The 20573-nt window shown below is 42.9% G+C and overlaps 1 protein-coding gene across 26 annotated transcripts in view; it reads left to right on the top strand.

Annotated features, from left to right (window-relative positions):
- Positions 1–19729, top strand: part of TNRC6B (trinucleotide repeat containing adaptor 6B) — a 151308-nt gene extending 131579 nt beyond the window's left edge. For 20 of the 26 annotated variants that reach the window (XM_080575443.1, XM_080575435.1, XM_080575428.1 and 17 more), the window contains 6 exons: positions 646–792; positions 1019–1114; positions 3582–3902; positions 4306–4376; positions 6187–6326; positions 7248–19729. In XM_080575443.1, the coding sequence (XP_080431569.1) occupies positions 646–792; positions 1019–1114; positions 3582–3902; positions 4306–4376; positions 6187–6326; positions 7248–7638 (1166 nt within the window). In that variant the 3' untranslated portion in view covers positions 7639–19729. The remainder of the gene's footprint in view (positions 1–645; positions 793–1018; positions 1115–3581; positions 3903–4305; positions 4377–6186; positions 6327–7247) is intronic. The other 6 variants (XM_080575442.1, XM_080575444.1, XM_080575440.1 and 3 more) reach the window with 2 other exon arrangements.
- The last annotated feature ends 844 nt before the right edge of the window (positions 19730–20573 follow it).

Here is a 20573-nt window from a genome sequence, read left to right as displayed (position 1 = left end):
AGGATAAGGTGGTCCTTCAGGGGACTGCAGTGTTTTGTCAGTAGCTGAACAGATTCCTTTCTTGGTGCGGGGCTGGTTGATTGTTCATATTAGGAATTTTGATACCTGTTTAGCCTAGATTATCTTGTAGAGTTACAAAAGATTAGGAGCTGATGACTGACATTTACAAAATCATGAAGGCAGTGGGTAAGATAAACACGGAATTTTAATTCTGCAAATGCTGCAGTGTTAGAACTCTGGTGCAGATGGTGGAACTAAGAGGATATTTCTTAGGTTTTCACTGAGATTCTCCTGACGGTGCAATATCATAATCTAATACTGCCCTTCCTGTGTCAACTTTTTGAACCAGTAGTATCAAGTTTTCTTCTCACTGACATGGGAGTCATAGTCTTGACTATGATGTTACATACAAATAGTCAAAGGAATGCTGTATGCACTTCCACCACTTCTGCAGTTATTGACCTGTGTTCAGTCATTAGGGATAATGCTATGGGAGGAAATATGAAACAGATTTTAATTAAGAGAAGTCTGATCTTCTGAGGGACAGCGTAGAAGACATTTATCCTCTAAAATATCCTCAAGAATTAATTCCAGTAAATGGCATTGCCCTCTCTGCATCTAACTCCTTTTTCCCTCCTGTCCCAGAGTTCCAACCAGGAGTGCCATGGAAAGGTATACAAAACATTGACCCTGAATCGGACCCCTATGTGACCCCTGGAAGTGTGCTGGGGGGGACAGCCACATCTCCCATTGTAGATACTGACCACCAACTTCTGCGGGACAACACCACAGGTAAAAACATCATTCTAGTATCTGAGAATATTCTAACATGCCTGTCATAACAGAATTAAGTCTACTGCATTTGACTAAGCAGGAAGCCTATGTGCCTGTGCATCGTGTCTGTGTATCGCGTAAAAGGTTATCAATATAAATTGTGGCTTTTTTGAGATTTAACAGGATAACAGAAACTCTAAAACTGGTCTACTCTTCTCTTTCTCTCTCCTTCTCCCTTTGATAGGGTCTAATTCTTCCCTCAACACCTCGCTGCCTTCACCTGGTGCCTGGCCCTACAGTGCCTCTGACAATTCCTTCACCAACGTTCATAGCACTTCAGGTATGCGGGCTCCAAAATTAACCTGGACAAAACATTTTCCACTTATTAACTAGTTTCTCCTCCTTATTCCACCTTGAATATTTAGTCATTCAGTGATTGCTGAGGAGGTTTAGAAATAAAAATTTGAGTGGATGATTATCATTTTCCTTCTGCTGATAAAATATTCTGTTGTAATTGCTTTAAAAAATAGACTGAAAGACACCTGCCCCTTTCCTGGTACAAAAATTCCTAGTTATACAGGTTAAAGGATCACAGTGAGCAGTAGATGTAAAAGAAAAAAATGCATGTATCATCCGTAGACATATGTAAAGGCATGGGGGACTATCCTGTTTATTTTTAAATACCTGTTCCTGTATGTATGAGGTAAGGAATTAGAGTAATAAGGCAAGTGACTTTATTCATCTTAACTTTAGCATATTAGGGTGCTGTGAAGAGAACGCTTTTCCCTCACCTTTTATATCACTCATCGTTCCCTGAAACCTGGAGACAGAACATTTTTAAAGGACTAAAGGGCTTAGTCAGAGGTCTTTTGGTGGTTGGCTTGTAAACAGTAATTTAGGTGTCTGCCTCAGATTCTTGGTAAGGCCTCCAAAGCTTTCTTGTGAAAAAGGGTCTCTGCACACAGTTCTGAGTAGGAAACTGGAAATAATTGTTTCAAACAAATAATTGATATTTTAAGCTGCTTATACATACTGGAGTACTCTTTTGAGACATCCTTGTCTGTGGTAACTAAAACTGAAGAATTGTGTGTAGATAGCAGAAGTGGCGAACATAGCTGAGAGCTGCATCTGGCCGGGACTGTATGATTTTTCCATCTTATGGGATAACAGCTGTGTTGATACGTTAACTTGGCATTTTCACAAAACAAGCTGAAAATCTTGCTTACCCCTCAAGAAAAACTGTGTTCCTGGTGCCAGTCTGTGGCATGACCTCAGTTTGAAGCAGTATCTCTGTATGCAGCATTCCACTGACACAAAAAATTTCTCTTCCATAGCCTGGGAAAGGGAATGGCATGTATCAGCTCCTTACCTCTGCTTAATGTTGTCTAGCACATAAGGAAAACCCAAGAGATTGGAGGGAAAAAAATATTACTGAATTTGTAGCTGCATTGAAAAAAACAGACCACTATCTGGCATAAATCCATAAATCTCCACAACTTGTTAAACTACACACCAGTGTTAAACAGATGGAAAGTGGGTCATCGGAATCAAGGACTTGGAATTTACAAATCTATAAAACAAACGTGGCCAAGTGAAACAGGGTTTTTTAAACACTTTTGTATACTTTCCTAGGTTAGAGCTTGAAACCTACTTACTGCTGACAGTTACTGTCATTGAAATGTAGTGATCCAAATGTAGAGGGAAGCATGCTTTTACTTCTTGCTGTAAATTTTATGGTCTTGAGTCCCAAACGTATTATTTTGTGACATCCTGTCATGTTGTAAATCCGGATTTTTATCCGTTGTTTCAAATCAGTAATTTACTACCTTTTGTTAGTAAATAGAGCTTAATGCATATATTTGCACCCACACAAATGAATTCTGATGAAGATAATTGGCACAAGTGCCTTTACTCCTAGATTGCTTTGTCTGTGTTTGCTGCTTCTGATTGCAGAGCAAGGAAAAGGGAAATTACTTGAGAAATTTTGACTTTCATTTATTTCTTTTTACTGGGTGATAAATGTCTCTTGGTGTTGGGAGGTATGGGAGAACTTACACTCCATCTTGTTAAGGACAATTGTTTAGGAAGATCTCCCACATATCCATAACTTAGTGATGTTTTAGGGAGTATTTTAATTTTTTTCATTGGACTTCCTTGAATTGTGTTAGGGATACTCACTGTTGGTCATCTCCTAATAGGTATTTGGTAATGTTTTCTAGTATGAATGTAATATGTGCTGTCAGGATTGTTTAAAAGTCCAGTTGTCGCTTAGCTCAATGACCTTCTTTACATGCTGTCATCGCTCTAGCTTTATAATGAAATTTGTGTTTCATGAGAAAGCTTTGATCTTATAAGAGGACATCTGTAGGAGGTACCATTAGCTTAGTTGACCAGGAGCAGTACTCATTTCAGGTCTCTGCAGGTTTAGGGCCTGAAGAAAGTTCAGTTTCAATATAAGTCAGTAGTGCCCAAACTTGTAAGAAATTCTCGTGTCCTCAAAAGAAATACAGTACAGGCATAAATATTGCTGTTAGTTGTTAATGATTGAATATACTGTTGCTAGTTACATTAACAGATAATCTAGGATTTTGTTGTTGGTGGTAGAATATATAAAACAAGCAAAGATTAACTACATGGCATGGGTTTCTTTTTTTTGTTATGGCAGTTTTAAACTGTTTTATGATTCTGTGCTTTGTGCTTGTTTGTGATTAAAATTGCAGTCAGAGGGTTTACAGTTATAGTATAGTCGAAGGCTAGTTGAATCTGTTAGGTTTCTCTAACACATACCCTTTATTTTAATCTTCTAGCAAAATTCAGTGATTACAAATCAACATGGTCCCCAGATCCCATAGGACACAATCCCACTCATCTCTCCAACAAGATGTGGAAAAACCATATTTCCTCAAGGAACACTACAGGGCTGCCCCGCCCGCCTCCTGGCCTGACCAACCCCAAACCATCATCTCCATGGAACAGCACAGCACCCCGATCGGTCAGGGGCTGGGGGGCACAGGACTCAAGGCTTGCCTCTGGTGAGAAGAATCATCTGATAGCACCTTTGATCAGACCTGAGGAGTGTACGTTTTACAGCACTAATGGTTTGGAGGAAAGAAAGTTGCAGTTGCCTGGTAAAAGGAAAAAAAGTTCCTTCTTGAAATGGAAATTTCATGTCAGTGATTGGGATGGTGTGGGGAGAATCCTAGGTCCTGCTGCAGGGGATGAGTGGAGGTGGTCTCAGAGCTGCCAGGAGGGAATTCCTATTGCACGGGGCCTTTTCAAGACTTGAAGGCATTGGTTAAATGCTGTCTGTGAATGGGAAACTCCTAGAAGATAAACTCTAGTAAAAAGTAAATTGCGATGTGAAATGTGAGGAAAGATGTGTTTTTTCTTTTCAGGACTAAAGATTAGTCTTTAAATGTTAGCAGGGCTGATAATCCTAAATTTGTCTGAGACCAAAAGACCTGACTGTAAAGAAAAAAGTTTTTTTTGCTGTATCCAGTCTTTTTTGATTCTTCTCTCTTCTGTTTGCAGCATCCACTTGGAGTGATGGTAGCTCAGTTCGTCCTAGTTACTGGCTGGTTCTTCACAATCTCACTCCACAGGTATTTTCTGTTAACTGTCTCTGGGAACTTACTTGCTTTGCCAAGGTACCGATTTGTGGATTCTTTAGCTGTTTCTCTGTGAATAAGATCTAAAAAAATCAAATTTGTCAGCATACGTAAGAAGTGTTTCTACAAAACCGGACTGTAGTCTGATGGATTTTTCAATTGCAATCTCTTCATTTAAGATGTTCAGTGTTTGCTACATGACTGTCTTAGCCTTTCCTTACCTAGAGTTTCAAGAAATTATTGGAACAGAAATATGTTTTTCTTCGAAATGAGGATAAGTTGCATGACCATAATGTGGAATGGTTTATAGCAGCTAAAGAGACGGTTTCTTTGGGATGTTGTAAGAATGCTGGTGTAACTGCCAGTTTTCGCTTTGGTGTTTCCATAGTAAAACCACAGAATGTTTCCAGCACTCCTGCCAAAAGCAGTCTAGTTAGGTTATTCCTGCAAAAGTATTCTCAGAACTCTTCCCTTCGAAATGAATTTTGTAGAGATCCTGGTTTCAGCGATCCCAATTAGTCTCTATTCAAGGCCTAGGAAAAGCTTGTGTGATTATCAGCAGCGCCCTGAGGTCTAGACAGAGAGTTCACTGTTCAGCAGGGTAATTTACCACGCTTCTAGTGCAGTTTAAGATGACATCAGTGTGAAAGGAAAGACAGTCTCCTTCAGATCACCCCAACTGGCAAGCTATGCTCCTTTCATAGGAAAGTCTGTTTTCCTTAGGAAACAGCAGTGGTGTGACGAAGAGGCGCAATTCTAAGTCCCCACCCTGTGCAGGGTAGTTTACTGCTTTAGTAATCGTTTAATGGAATAAAAATATCTTTTGAAGGCATTGAATTAATAAAAAAAAGAAGGTAGGTTATAGTTGTTCATAACAAATCTTTTTTGTTGTGGGTCAAGTACACTGGAGAGGAGGAAGTATAAAGATCAGGGTGATTTCAGAGACGGTATCATCAGTTTCTTTTTTAATCTTGTCCACATTTGTAACCACATAAAACTTTCTTTTCCTGAAAAGAGGGAGGGGGGGAGGAAGAATGTCATAACACTTCCTTAAGTATCTGCACATACGGATCCCATTTGTGTGTGCATGTTTCTGTGGCATACCAGGAATGGAATCTGTCTGTACAGAACACCTTGGAGAACAACAGTTGCTGGAGGTAAGAAACTGTTATGCTGCAGGAAGGAATGCAGGCAACAGCTGCTGTGAAAACATTAGTTCAGGAGGAATGAACATTGCTGGGTTTGGCAGAAGGATCACTGTCTGTTTCTGTGACTTAATGTTTAATAACCACAAAGACAAAAAAAGCACCAAAATAAAAATAAAAAAGCCCCTTGTTAGAGAGGTGAGATTTCCAAATTTGCAAAGAACTTTTACCTACTGGTTGATGTAAATTCTACTGAAATCAGAGTGCTGGAGGCTTAACAAATTCTGGTTCTTTGGTCCAAGTCCTAATGGCTGTAGATGGTGAGAAATGCAACTTGCATGTAATTACTGGAAAACTTTCCAACATAAGGAGAGTGACAAGTTAAGAAAGTGAGGAAGGGAAAACTGAACTTGAGCTAAAAGTGAGCTGAAAAGATGTCAGATGGTTGCATAAAGTGAAGTCACTGTAATTGTGAGAACTTGAATAGCATACAGAAATGCTGTTTGAAAATTAAATCCTCTCACCTTTGCGCGCTTTGTTACTTCCACCTGTTTTCCTCTGAGAGCAGTTACCTTTAAACTACTTGTGACTGCTAAGTTTAAAGTACATTTGATGAAATAGTTGCAAATGTCCCTTTTACCCTGGCTCTTCTTCCTCAGATCGATGGGTCAACCTTGAGGACGATCTGCATGCAGCACGGCCCACTGCTGACATTCCATCTGAACCTGACCCAGGGCACCGCCCTCATCCGATACAACACCAAACAGGAGGCGGCCAAGGCCCAGACTGCACTGCACATGTGAGCAAATCCCAGTGGCCTTTCTGTGTTACCACATTAGTCATGAACACCAAATGTCTCTCCACTGCTGTGCTTTGGAAACTCATTTCAAGTGCGCTTCTTTGAAGGGGATCTTTCATTCATGAGCAGAAGATTAGAAACAAAGTTGCCTTCCATTTATGTTGTTTTAATTTTTGGCACAAACCGGTAAATACAGAGCCAGTAAGGTGCAAATAGCAGGGTGGAATTGTGACCAGTATGCGAATTACTGTACACTTTGGGCTATTTATGAAACCTTGTGAATGACTTCAGATGAAAATCATTCTTACATATGTAACCCAAATGTGCGGGAACCTGCTAAAGTTTTGAGATAAACCTGAAATAGCTTTTGTGAAAGGCTGCAGATCTTAAGTTTCCTGTTACCTAAGCCTTTTGGAATTGACTGTGGCCCTGTTAAGTTTGGAAAATGTGACAGGTTTTGAGACCATTTTTTTTGGGGGTGGTGGTGGTAATAAGCACTAAAACTCAGTGAAATCTTATAAGCGAGGCTAATCTTATCCTGAACTTCCTGGGCTTTTTAGCCTTTTCTTTCTCTATTCTGTTTGAAAGGTAGCATATGTACATTTCCCACTTCAGCTACACTGCGTATGTACTTTTGTTATCCTCACATTTATCTTCAGGGCCTTAGTTTAAATGCAGAAAGCTTTTGTTGCAGGCCTAACAATAGAGAATTTGATTTTTGCCCCTTATAAAATGGAAGTTACTGTGCTTTGAGTCAGTTTCACTGTCAAGAACGGCTGACATTTTCTGTGCTCTTTTCATTGTGGCAAGCTGCTTTCTGCTTTGGATTTGTCACCTAATAGCGTTCTTTCCGTGCCTTCTGAATCCCTACCCTTAACTTCCACCTTTGTCTGATCATTTTTTCTTCCACCTGTCTTCTAGGTGTGTGTTGGGAAACACTACCATCCTGGCTGAGTTTGCCACAGACGAAGAGGTTAGTCGCTTTCTGGCACAAGCTCAGCCCCCTACACCTGCAGCAACCCCAAGTGCACCCACGGCAGGCTGGCAATCCCTGGAGACGGGACAGAACCAGACAGATCCAGTTGGACCTGCTTTGAATCTCTTTGGTGGGTCAACAGGGCTTGGGCAGTGGAGCAGTGGTGGCGGCGGCGGCAGCAGTGGGGGCGATCTCACTGGCGCTTCATTGTGGGGGCCCCCAAACTATTCTTCAAGCTTGTGGGGGGTCCCAAGCGTAGAGGATCCACACAGAATGGGCAGCCCTGCTCCCTTACTACCTGGAGACCTTCTGGGAGGAGGGTCGGATTCAATCTGAACTTAGAACTTTCAACTCTGACCTCGTGACCTTTTTTGGAACAGCAGCAGCACTAACTTGACCTTTTCGTTTTTTTCAACTTGCAATAAATACATTTATAAAAGGAAAAAAGAAAACGGAGAGAGAAAAAAAGGTGGGTCATTGACAGACTGTCTGAGCACATAGTTGCCTCCCTTATATAACTTCAGTTTTTTCGTTTGGAATATGAATCCAAAAAGAGAACATATCACTCTTGAAATACTTGAATCATGAACGCCAACTTAGAAAGACAATGTGAAGCAAGTACACATACCATTTAAATCTAAACACAAAAAATTAAAAAAATTAGTTTCTAGTTTTTCACTTTTTCATGTTATACGGAAGTTGTTGCTAAGAAACATATATACTGAAAAAATAGCTTTTTAACTTTGTTTGCACTGGGTGTGTTTCCGTCCTTAGGTCTACCATGTTGGGTTGGGGCAGGGGTGGGATTCAAAAGAAAAAAAGGGGTGGGCGGGAGGGGAAGACTTGACGGAGCCTCACTTTAAAAACAAAAAACAAAATAATAATTAAAAAAATAAAAAAATGAAAAAAAAACAACAAAAAAAAACAAAACAGAAAACAAAACAAAAAAACCAACACTTTGTGATTGGCTGGTTGATAAGTACCAGTGTGTTCTGGCACATGTAACTGCCCACGTGTGCTTGTTTCTGTGTGAGTGCGTGTGCACATGTTCGTGTGTGTGCATTTTTTCTCTATATATATAATCTTGAAACGCTGCATTGCTGATGGTCTACGGGCTGGCTGGCCATCTGCGTGTCTTGATTCTGAAAACAAGACAAGCACGGTGGAGTCCCTGTGGCTGAAGCAGAATCCAGTTGGGCTGGATTAAAATTTGTCAGTAGGTTTTTTTAAATTCATTTTAGCAGGGTGCTATCTCAAGTTTGCAGATCATACTGAGTGGGTAGTCGCTTCCTAGCCCTTGTTCTAAGCCTGTGGTAGAGCGGAACACTGCCATATCCAAAGGATTTGGTGAGAGGGGAGCCAATGTTGTCTTTTGAGTAGCAGTGTATTTATTTATTTATGTCTGCATGTGGGGTTTTTGTACTGAGTGAACCCTAGAATGTTTGTTATATAATGCAAGCCATTTTTTTTCTTCAGAAGAGGGGAGGAAAGAAGTCATTGCCATTTTTGTGTGACAAAGACGAATGTTCTTATTCAGTCTCTTGCAAGCTTCAGTACCTTGAAAGAAAAAGATGAGCGTTTGTTTTCTCCCCCGAATGCGTAAACAAGCACCCATATTCATTTGCAAAGAATCCATCAAAACCCTGAAAGTCCAGCCCAACCAAATGAGCCTTTTAATTGATTTACTGCTTGTATTAAAACTGACAAAAACGAAATCGTGTCAGCAAATTGCTGGCCGGCCTGCCTCATCTCCTGAAAGCACATGCAGCTAACTCCTTTCTGCGTCTTCACGGTGAGCGTTACCTGTGCCAGGCCTTGGTGTATTACAACGCCAGACCATCACTGACAGAAACGTTTACTTACGAATGTTCTTAAACCAGTGTGTACTTCAAACGTTTCCTTTTGTTTCTCTGTGTTGTGTTTTTTCCTGTGTACGTGGTTTTGCTTAGGGAGGTATATAACTAGCAAAGACTTTTTTTTTTTTTAAAGTATTGCACCTTTTTGTTTTTTTGTTTTTACTTTTTCTGTACTGTTGCTTTTTAATTTCTGTATTTAAGGAAAGGTTTGGGGTTTTTTTTAGCATCAGTGTAAGTAGTACCCTGGGCAGGATAGGGGTAACCTATATAATCCACAGTGATAGCCAGTGTGTGCGTGCATGTGTGCGCCGGGAACAAAACTTCCAAGACTGCTTGTTGGGAGGCGAGTTGCAGCAGCCTTGAAGGAGCATCCCTTTACACAGAGCCAGAAGTCTTTAGGAGGGGGGACTGGGAAAAAAGGGAAGAGAGATGCCGGTACTTCTTCCGTAAGTGCTAGCACTTCGGCGTGGCGTTGTCTAGCTGTCATACTGTGTAACGAAGTGCCGACGTTGAGTACCAGCAGATACCTGTCCATTCCAACCCTCAGCGGGAGCAGTTCTCCGTTCTCATTGCCTGTCCGGGGGGGAGGATAGGGGAGCCTCTTTCTTCAGCGTTTCATTGAAGGATACAACAGTGTCTAATACATTTAACTCTTAAGTTGGGTGGGGAGAAGCAAAAGCAGATCGGAGTGAGGTAGGGGTGCGTGTGTGTGTGCGTGTGCGTGCGTGTGCCTGTGCTGGGGCGGGGGGAAGGCCTAGGGAGTTACGTGGCTTTTTTGGATTCGCCCTTTCCGTGTAAACCCAATGTCACAAGGAAGGCTGACTGAGGGAAATGCTGCATTTACACATGCCTGTAGATTCGTATGCAAAGTGTTACGTGACAAAAAGTATGAGTAGGTTCGTTTTTGCTTAGTAAACTGGAGCGTGCAGCATACTCTGGCCCCGTTTGGATATACTTTCCTATCACGTCTCCTCCTTCATCCCACCATGCACAAAGAAACAAAAACCTTCTCTTCCAGCTCCTGCTAGCTAGCAGCCCCTCGCCTGCACGCATCCGCAAAGCTTCGCTTCCGATAGCCTCCGCTTGAAGACCGGCCGCGCTCCCACGCGCAGAGCAGGTGTCGAGCAGCCCTGTGCCAGCAGTACTTCCTAGCGAAGCGCCCGAGTCGAGCAAGTGCCCGTCCTCTCCCGTGGTTTGCTCTACGTGCTGGTTCATCGCTGTGCTCCACCCTCACTTCTCTCTCCCAGCCTGCCCTAAGGTCCCTTTTCCTGCACTTTGGGTTAGTTGAGTTCCTTGCGATACTACGGTGAAAGCCGGGTGCTAGAGCCCCTCTTGTTTACAAGACGTAATGAGGGATTTGAAATATTTAAAAAAAAAAAAAAAGAAAAGCTAAATTGTTCTTCCATTGTAAGCTTAAAGGGAAAAAAAATTAAAACGTACAAAAAAAAAAAGACCAAAAAGTGCATATATATATTTTAGATGAAGACTAACTCTGGGAGCATTTAACAGTGTTTTTGTTTTTATTTTAACATTTTGTTTTCCTGCTTTAAATTTGCAAGCATTCTCAGGAATTCTAGGGTAGGAAGCCAGTTTTTTGAAGATGGTTTATTTAACCTTATCCTAGATAGATGGCTGTTTCTTGTTGATAAACTTTTACAAGTTCCTGAATCTTCAAAATGTTTGAAAGTTTTTACTTTAAAATAAAAATGCTAAAAAAATTAATAAAAAGAAAAAGAAAAAAAAAAGAAAAAATCTCCAAATGTTACTGTCAAGCGGGGGATCAAGGATTTGAAAGACTGTATAAGTTAAAATACGTCAAAACTTCTCAAGATCAGCAACAGAAATCCATTGTGATCTGAAGTTGGGGGAGAGGAAGGGTTATCGTTCGTAGTGCTGTGTCACTCACGCAGACATACGCAGTTGCATGGAGAAGAGAAGTGCGTGAATGGAAATCTATCGCTTTGTTCCCTTTCGATTGAAACTAAAATATTCTTCCAAGCACCTTTTTCAAAGCAAAGTGAAACTGTAAACCTAACAAAAAATGCAGTATAGTTTATCCGAACGAGTCCTCAGTTAGGGGGTAGCAGCAGGAAATACACGATGGTGCTTCTTTAAACCACTTGTAAGTAGTGCTAAAGAAAACCAGTGCTGACAGAAAACCCAAGAATGAAGTAGTTTGAGCCTGCCTTTTCCCATACAGAAAAGGGAGGCGATGTGGAAAAACTCCAGTAAAACGTCCCGTAGAAATCAACTTCTCTGTTTTCAGCTCTTTGCTCAGTTTTATTGCCCACTTGGAGATTTGCTGCTTGCTTTTCTTAACCCCCCAGCCCGCCCCCCCCGACCTTTCTGTTTTGTTTTACAGGAGGGGAAAAGCTGTTAAAACTCTTGTGTTCCCCCCGTTGCTGCTGGCTGTCAGGGCGTTCGGTCTTGGACTCGAGAGCTCGGTGCTGGGACGGCTGCCTTCTGGCCCCCAGCTCCAAGGCCCGGGGGCTCGCTCCGCCTGAAGTGGCCAGGCTCGAACCACAGAAACCGCGCTAGTGCCTTTTTCCACGCACCCGCATGCCCTACGGTAGGGGAAGGGAGGGAAGGCGAGGCAGTAGAGTTGCTTAATGGAAATGTACCCGCTTTTAAAGAAAAAAAAAAAAAGCATGCTGCGTAAGCAGGTCGTGCGTCGAGTTACATAACAGTAGTTAGGATTACTGGTTAAAAAAAGTCAGATGCCAAATTTCTGTGCTTTCCGTATCAGTTGCCCAGTGGTTTCGTGTTGTGCTCTGTGTACATCTGAGTGTATACGTGTGTGTCGATTCCAACGCATCAACTAATCTGCAGGAAAAAAAAATATAATGTATGGTAGGCCAGTAGAGGAGCGTTCATTTGGGAGTTCAAGATTATTTTTAATTTTATTTTGTGATTTTTAAGGAGAGAAAATGAGCATTTTTTTTAGCCAGAGGCTGTGTTTTCATCAAACCAGCGGTGTCCTATAAAAGCAGAAATGTAGGATTTTGTCAAAAAGAGCCCAGGAGCTCGGCAGTCACTTGGAAGTGAATTGTGACTGCTGAAGGGTTGCAGCCTGGAGCCTCAGTCATCTGCTGGGTCCAAACCTACTGTCATGCAGCAGTCTGCTCCTCCGTGCCCTGAAGGCACAGGCCTGCGAATGATGCTGACCATCTCCTCAGTGATAGTTTTCCTGAATTGTCAAAGCAAAGCCACGTTAATCTTACTGCTTTCCAACTACAGGTGACAGTTCTCTTCCTCTTTGAATTATGTGTAGCTAACAGTGATGTTGCTGGTGCGGCGCAGTCCTGGCATCCCTAACCTCTGCCAAGGATTTCTGAGCACCCTGCTAACCAGACTCCTCTCCTGGGGACAACCATTGCTCAAATGTTGCTAATACTCTACTACTGTTTGAGCTCCTAACAGCAAAAGGACAGCAAGAATTGGTGTATTTTGGGGCTTTTACGAAACTGTTCGAGGGAAGGAATTAGCAGCAGCAGCATCTTGTTTAAAACATTGACAAGGCAGGGAAAAGGAGCTGCAGAAAACACACCTATGTCCTTTTTTTTAAAAATTATTATTATTTTTTTAATTTTCTCAAGCTACAGAGAACACTATCATTCTGTTCCTGGTATTGGTTCTCAAGATTATACAGTTTAAATATATATGTACTTTGCAGGTGGTTTCAGATTTCCTGCTTTTTTGTTTTGAATCCTTCGTGCTACATTTTAGCAGTCTTCTAAACAAGTACCCATTTGTTACCGGCCTCTTGGCTCACCCCCCAGCCTGCAGCCTGCATCAAGCTGGGGCTTTTTTAATAGGTTTGACGTTTCCTCACTCCGTTTGAGAATTTCATTTTAGCCATGGTAACAAAGCCTAGTAAGCAAAAAAATATATATATAAAGAGGAGCGGGTGCAGCCCAGAAACCTGTGTTGAGACCTCTGACACTCATTTTGGAAAGCAGGTTTAGTATGTACGTTGGAAGACTCGCCAGCTTTTTCCAATGTTTTTGTACTTCCCTGGACACTTGGCCAGCAGTCTTGAGAGTGTTTGTTTTTTTTTTTTGCTGTTTTTTCCCAATCACAGGGTGTCAGGGTTTTCTTACAAGTTTTTTATTTTGCTTCAGGTTAAGTGGTGTGTGTAGTGTGCAAGAATATTAAACCAAGTGTGTTTTTCCTTTGCAATATAAACAAGATGTTTTCAACAAACTGGCTGGGAGATAACCACCTCAAAGATGAAATAACAATGGAACCTTTATATTAAGTTGGCTTTTTTTTTTTTACCTACCATTAACTTTTAAACATTTAGTCTTTAGAACTTTTTCCCTAATCTTTTTCTTCCTAAAAAATGCTGCCACATCTTCCACAGTTTGTCTTGATAGTGCATCCAAGTAGTACTGTAGGAGTTTTGTTTCTTCATTCTTTTATTATGTTTACCTCTTAGGCTTCTGAATTTGTTCATGCATTTTCTTTTCTTTTTGACTTTAGGAGGAGTACTGTATGTGTTTCTGAGATACCCAATTTTGGTCAAGTCTAGTCTTGGAAACTGGTCATCCTCATGTAAATGAGTCCCGCTGACCTGAAGTGAGCGTGTACTGCTCAAGTAAGGGCTCTTTGTGCAAGTAAACCTTAGCTGGACCAGGGTCCAGGTAGCAGCTGAGGACCTGTTACATTTCCAAAGCAGCAAAGAGATCAGTGTTGTATATCTCACATTCACTGTAACTCATGTGACCTTACCATCCAGGTTTCTCAAAGGGGATTGAAATGCTGGTTTTGTGGCAGATGGTTAGCACCTCAGGGTATGGGTCCTGACTGAGTAGAAGGTAATTTTTCTTCTCTTTAAAGAGGAGAGGTTCTCCAGGAACTCCCTGGTCCCCCCCAGGAGCAGCTTTCTTATCTGTAAATGTGTGCATGTATTCGTGGGCAGGAAAGTAATCCCGAGAAAACTAAGTTGAAATGAATTCAAAAAAAAACAAAAGCTGTTGAAATGCAACTTTGGTCCTGAATCTGAAACAACATATGCAGAATCTGTTGCTGTGACTAAATTGACTTTTTGCACAAAATACCATTTCAGTTTTGTACAGTTTACCTGCTACAGTTTTGCAATGACAGAAACCTTATTGCCTGATGCTGTTAGATCATATCAGTCATTCCTGCTGTGATCAAAATACAGACGTCTGAAGTTCAAATCCTCTTCTTTTTCCTTCACCTCCGTTACAAGGCTTCTCAGTGCGGCAGAAGGAGATTAGCAGTAATGGGGGAGAACTTGTAAAGCTTCCCTGGCGTTGACAAACCCCGCTTCCCTGCTGTGCTGAATTCATACCCAAACCTAAAACGCAAACCCTGAACGATGCTGGAGCAGAGCTGTTGGTTGGACTAGACGGCAGGAGCCTGACTGGAGATCTTTAGCAGTCTTGCTAGTTGGTGTCCCTCACGATGTTTTCCCCAAGTGTCCTGTCCCTGTAAATACCAGTGTTGATGAATTTTACCAAAGTTCCCCCGTGGTAGGTGATAGGAAACAGCCAGGTCCATCTCGTAGTGACTCTCCAAGCAGAGCTTTGTCTACAGTAGGAGTCAAGGGTCCGTCTGTCTACACTGCTGTTAAACTGAGTCAGGGTCCTGTTAAAATACAGCTCTCTGTTTTGTGGTGTACTTGGAACTTTAAACCTTGTGCTGCAGTGACTAGAGCTTCTAATCCTTATGTGAAAAGTGATTTAAGGTTTCATCTGTGATACAAAAAAGCACCACAGCTCCTGACAAGGTGGAGCCTGTTGTTAGAACTGTCATCAGGCCAAGGTAGACCCAGCTTCACCCGTGGCACGCAGCAGCCGACATCCCTTCGCTTCCACGGTTTGCGTGCGCGTTTTCATTGAGCTATGCAGGAAAGTTTCTCTCTAAAAATCCCCCAGGATCCTGTGCTACGTGAGCAAGCTTCTAACGATTCAAGTGCCCTCTGCAAAGAGCCATTTTCACCCCGTGTGCGCGTGGCAGTTGGGACCGGTGACATTCAGCAGTGTTAGTGCTCCTGTTAACGTCGTAGCGAGAAAGGGAGTTTTGTGACTTGACTCTGACAGCCCTTCTGTACGTGAACACAGAGCACTCCGGGGAAGGGGGGGAGAAGGACGAACGCGTTGTGCCAGCCAGCATCAAGTATTTTTGCAGCAAACACTCTTGACTGTGGTGGACAGAGGGGAAGGGAGGAGATGGGAGAAGTTTGCCTGGATGCGCAATACAAGGAGGCAGTGCATAGCGAGAAACATTTCCTTGAGCACTAAACGCCTCATCTTGGGTATTAGTGTGCGTTGTCACGTTCACAGAACTCATTTCTTCAATTTTTTAATCTGTTCTTTTTTTTGTGTTTTTTTTTTTCTTAAACTGAGACAAAGTGGAAGCTTCAGTAAGAGCAGGTTGCACAGCTTGCTAGAATAGCTATTTTAGTGACATGGTTATGATATTATGTGCTTGCTTTCCCCTCCCTCTCCCTGCCAGATACGGCTTACCCTTTCTATATAAGGCGTCAAGTGTGGGTTTTTTTGTTTTGTTTTGGGGGTGCATGGAGAAGAAGCAAAATGAAGTGAAAAATGCAAGCCAAGGTAGAACAGCCTTACTTTAGGGGGGTAGCCTTACAACAGAGCTTTATAGTGAGTGTGCTGTATTCCAAAATATGTAAGCCAAAAACAAAAAAAAAGCATTCATTTATGCAAAAAAAAATTAAAAAGAGGTGTTGGAAGACTTCTTTAATATGTACCTTCTAAAGGTAGCGTAAGGTCTCACCAAGTGATACGTTATTGTGATACTTCTTGCTGGGTCAGTAGGGATGGGTCGGGGTATAAGCGCTTAATGTTTTCCTCCTTCTATGTTTTTACAAGCAGTAAGTTAAATGTGGTATTTATGAATGTGCCTTTGTGAGTATAGTGACTAATTGAGGAGACCGCTTGGGCTGGAGGGGAGACAATGGTCAATTTATTCTTTCAAGAGGTCAGACGTTGAGATTCCAGCCCACTGGTCCCTTTCGGCAAGCAGCATCTTTGGGCTGGTCTCTACACTGCACAATACGTATTCATATGTGGTAGAGATCGGGGTGGGGGGCGAGGAGGGACGTCGTGTGATGCACAGAAGCTGTTGGTAGTTTTAGGCTAGGCTGCCGTTGCAGGTTGAGTTTGTACATGTACTACGTGGCTTCTCTTTATGTTGGTGTGCATGAGTGTGAGTGCGTGTGGCTTTATTTTTTTGTAAGCACTGGAGAATTGAAACACAGTGATGTTTGAGACAAATTTATACATGTAGACAAGATGATGTTTTGTAGCTTCTGTTAAATAGTGGGTGCAGGCACACTTTTACCCTCTGTCCGTGTCCTGATAAGAGATACAGGAAAATTTATTTTTTTCAACCCTTCAACTTCCAGCACACTTAATGTTGCCATTTAAATGAACAGGGTATTACACAAGAAGAAAAAGAGTTTTTGAAATGGTGAGGTAGAAGTGTTTAAAAGGAAAAAAAAAATCTGAAGTAATTTTTTGTTTCTTCAAAGCTATTTGTAGCTAAACATGGGAATCTGCAGTGTCTCCTTCCATTTGTTTTTTTTCTAATAATTCACCTCTTCGTCCCACCCAAACCGAGGTGTACGAGATCAAGAGCTGTTGCTGTAGCCCCTCGCAATTCCCACCCTGAAAAGCAACTCCAGTGGGATCCCTCAGCTCTATTCAGGAAGACAAAGAGAGGAGAGACTCTGCAGTTTTCTTTGCTTCGCTCTCATTCCTCTCTAATGGCCTTGAAATGTATTATTATGCAAATGTGAATTTTGATACTGAACTTAAGAAGAGGTTGTTTGTTCTTTTTTCAAAAAAAAAAAAAAAGGTCCCATATGTGGTCAGCATTGCTTCTTTATTTTGTAAGTGAATTGTAAACTATGCATTCTGCAAAGGGGGCGTAGGGGACGAAGATAGCTTTGCTAAACTGTTCAGGAGTTTCTGTGTCCATGGTAGATCCGTTACAGTTTGGGGGGGTGGTGAAGTGATAACTTGGAAATAGAAAGGAGTTCCTAAGAACTTCTCTTGTTCGGAATTTGGCCACTGGGCAGAGATTTGGGGAAACGAAGGTCGACTACAAAAGAAAATTGGCTCCAAACCTGCTGCAGGATTGTGAATTGTAGCCATGCAGTGTTAACCCAGGGCCAGTAGGGTGACTGGGACACCAGCTCTACCTGGGGAGCGATCCGCCGCTGCCTCCTGCGTTCTGGCCCCGGTCAAGCTCAGGAAAACACGGTGCCGTAGGCACTGGCTTCTTTGGATTTACTACTCGCTTTCCATTACAACAGTCTTGCACTCTCCCAGGAGAATTGGAACGCGGCTGGTCCTTCTGTCTACACCCTCTTTTCCCTAAAATTTTCGTTGCTGCTGTTCCTGGCACAGGTCGAAGGGTGGCAACACAGCTATGGACAAGGCGGTGGAGGTGGTACTGGTAGTGCTGATCAAGGCATGACCGTGAGGGTTGCATTTTTCAACACCGGCAGTGCGTGAAATTTTGGGGAACGTAGACTGATGTGTAGACAAGGCTCTGTTGAAAGGAAAGGATCTTTTCATCCATTAAGTGGTTGGTAGCATAATGGGCAAAAAAGGACTCACTTCCGCACGTCTCCAAAATGCAGCCATTGTGTGAATTTCATGCGTTCCTTGAAGCTCGCTGAGCTTCCAGGAGCAGTCTCCTCAGAAAAGTGTAGATCTCGCTGCCCTCTTCATCATCTTATTAGGGACCCTTTGTTGACTTGACTTTTTCCTTCGTCCATGGTGTACCATGGTACCTGCATTATCCTTGGCATTATCTTAGATGTAATACCATAAACCGAGAGGTTATCCTGCCTGTATTCAGTGTTTTCATGCAGCAATTTTATTTTTGTTGACGTTCACAGTACTGTAATAAGTAAGAGACTTGATGATCACTCTCGCATCTGCGCCTGCCTTGCAGATGTGATCTTATCAGGGTTCCACTCTGTCAGATTGCCTTCAACAAAAAAAATTCTAAAAAAAGGAAAAAAAAATCTGAAGTTTCAACTCACAAAAATACCTCGTGGTACATTTCCCCTTCTGACATAACCATTTGAATCTTAACATTTTCTTCTAAACTTAATAGGTTTTCACTTCCATCTGTTGTCTCCTTTCTAAAAAAAGATGCTTGGAATAGTGGTTTTGAGCACAGGACCAGAAGCCTGGAACTCCTGACTTTGAACATTGGCCCTTTTTCTTCCCTCTTTGGCCTTGGGCAAGTCATTGAACTTCTTTGCCTTTGTTTTTTCATTTGGAAAACAGGGGTGATAATAATACCTACCTACCTCACAGGGGTTTTGTGAGGATCAAGTAGTACATGTTTGTAAAGTGCTTTAAAGATTAAAAGCATCATAGAAGTATTAAGAGTTCTTACAGCAAGATAGCTCAGTTCTTTTTACATTGTTTGCTTGTGTGGAGGGAGAGAACCTACGACATTTTCTGTGATGAAGCCATTAGACACTCAGATCCTAAATGACAGAAGTTGATGGAGATTGTTACTCACGCTCCTCCTTTGTGCCAGTTTCCTCCTCCCGCTCTTCCTCATATCGTTGCACCAGTTTTGCTCCAGGTCACACGTCTCTAGTCATACTTCTGGATAAACTTTTGAACTTGAAGTACTTCGAGCTTGCTGCTTCTTTCACCAGATCTCCACGTTGGAATCCGTTCGTGTGCTTCTCCCTGCCTTCAAACAGAGTTTTTGCTAGTTGTCATCCTCCATCGGGCTCACCTCCTCCTGCCGCCACGAAGGGGAGGCGGTGGTCTGGGGCTGCAATACGAAGAGCCGTGCCGCTCCAGGAGCGAAGGGCACAGCAGCTTCCCATGCCCTTCCCTGAGCTAACTTCTCGGCGTGTTGTCAGTGACACTTCAAGTACGGCGTTTCTTTTTGCTCCACGGCAGAAGCCATCAGCTGCCAGCGAGATGTAGGAATAGGGAGTGACGGTCGCTGCTGCCCGCGCGCCTTCCAGCCTCCCACAGCCTCTCCGGGAGCGTTTTGAGGAAGGGATCGAACCCAGCGGCTGTCGGGGAGCCTCTGCTACTTCCTCCCCTCTCCAGCCCCGTGGTTATTCTGTCTTCTTCCGTGGATGTGCACCTCAGGGGTGTGCATTTGAGCCCCCATGCCTTTGGGCGTTTGGCCTATGAAACACCAAGGGAAGGGTTTCCGCGTCTGAAACCTCCCCGACGCTCCCTGGTCCTTTGTCCTGCGCTGCTCCCTGTGGCCTTAGGATCATCCCTGTTGCCAGATGCCACCTGCTCCATCTCTGCTCGCACTTGGGACGAAACACACGCAGTGGTCCTGCAGAGAAGGAAGCCGGAGCGATGCGGGTGCACCCGTGGGGTTTACACACACGGCCCTTGAGTTTCTGTCGCGGCCTGCGGGGCGCGTGCGGGGGATCTGAGGCGCGATGCTTCTTCTTTCTCGTTCAGAAAACCGAACAAACGGCAGCGCGGCTGCTGATGACAACTCTGTAATGTTTACTTTGGAAGAAATGTTAGGTATTTTCCCCCAAAGAACCAAAAATTAAAAAAAAACAACTAATGAAAGTAACCAAATGTAAACGTCCTGGAGGGAGGGAAGGGGAGGAGGAGAAGCAGTGACGGGGGGAGCACTCTGGTCTATTCTGATCTCCACCGCTTGGCTGGAGATGCGAAATGCTGCTCTGAGTTCCACAAACATAAGGGATTATGTTTACAAAGGTAAATGCCTTCTACCTGTTCAGGAAACTGGCTCACGGTGGGCATCAGACGTCTGGCGAGCTTCTCCTCGTTGCCAGCGGGCAATGGGAGAAGGGTGTGTCTGGAAGAGGAATGGAGAAATAGGTTAATTTCATCTAATCTTTGTAGTAAAGCAGTGCCACCTTCCTCTCTTCTTCTTCAAAAAAAGACAAACGAAGGGAGGAGGTTGCAGAACAAGAAAATCGGTGATGTCCAAACTGGCTGGATTAGAAAAGGCAGCTTTTCTACTTTGCACATAACTAGGTAACAGGAAGGTACAGCTCAAGTCCTCTTGCCTGAAACACTGTCCCCCAGAAGCAGACATTGTAATAATAAAACTAGTGGCTGTGTATATTGATGCTCTTCGCAAGTTACCTATAAGTGTTGTTTTTTTTTTTTTTCTTATACTTGAAATAGCTTCCTCTTAACTAAACTCTCACCGGAGCTCTGGTTTCTCCCCTCCTTCTCCAGCGTGCAGTAAAGCAAACAGACACAGGACAAACGGGGAGGACGTAGAGGAGTTGCCGCAGTGTCTTGCATATAGCCAGGGTTCATCTTAATTTCCATCCCGTACGCTCTCAGCTCTTTGAATTTCCTTTCCCGAGGGTTTTCCATGGACACAGAAACTCAGCACTTTACAAGGTGCTCTCGTATGGCTGGCTGC

Source organism: Anser brachyrhynchus (genome assembly GCF_964034855.1).
Source record: "Anser brachyrhynchus genome assembly, chromosome: 1".
NCBI classification, from domain to species: domain Eukaryota; kingdom Metazoa; phylum Chordata; class Aves; order Anseriformes; family Anatidae; genus Anser; species Anser brachyrhynchus.
This window is presented reverse-complemented; position numbering and strand designations above follow the sequence as displayed.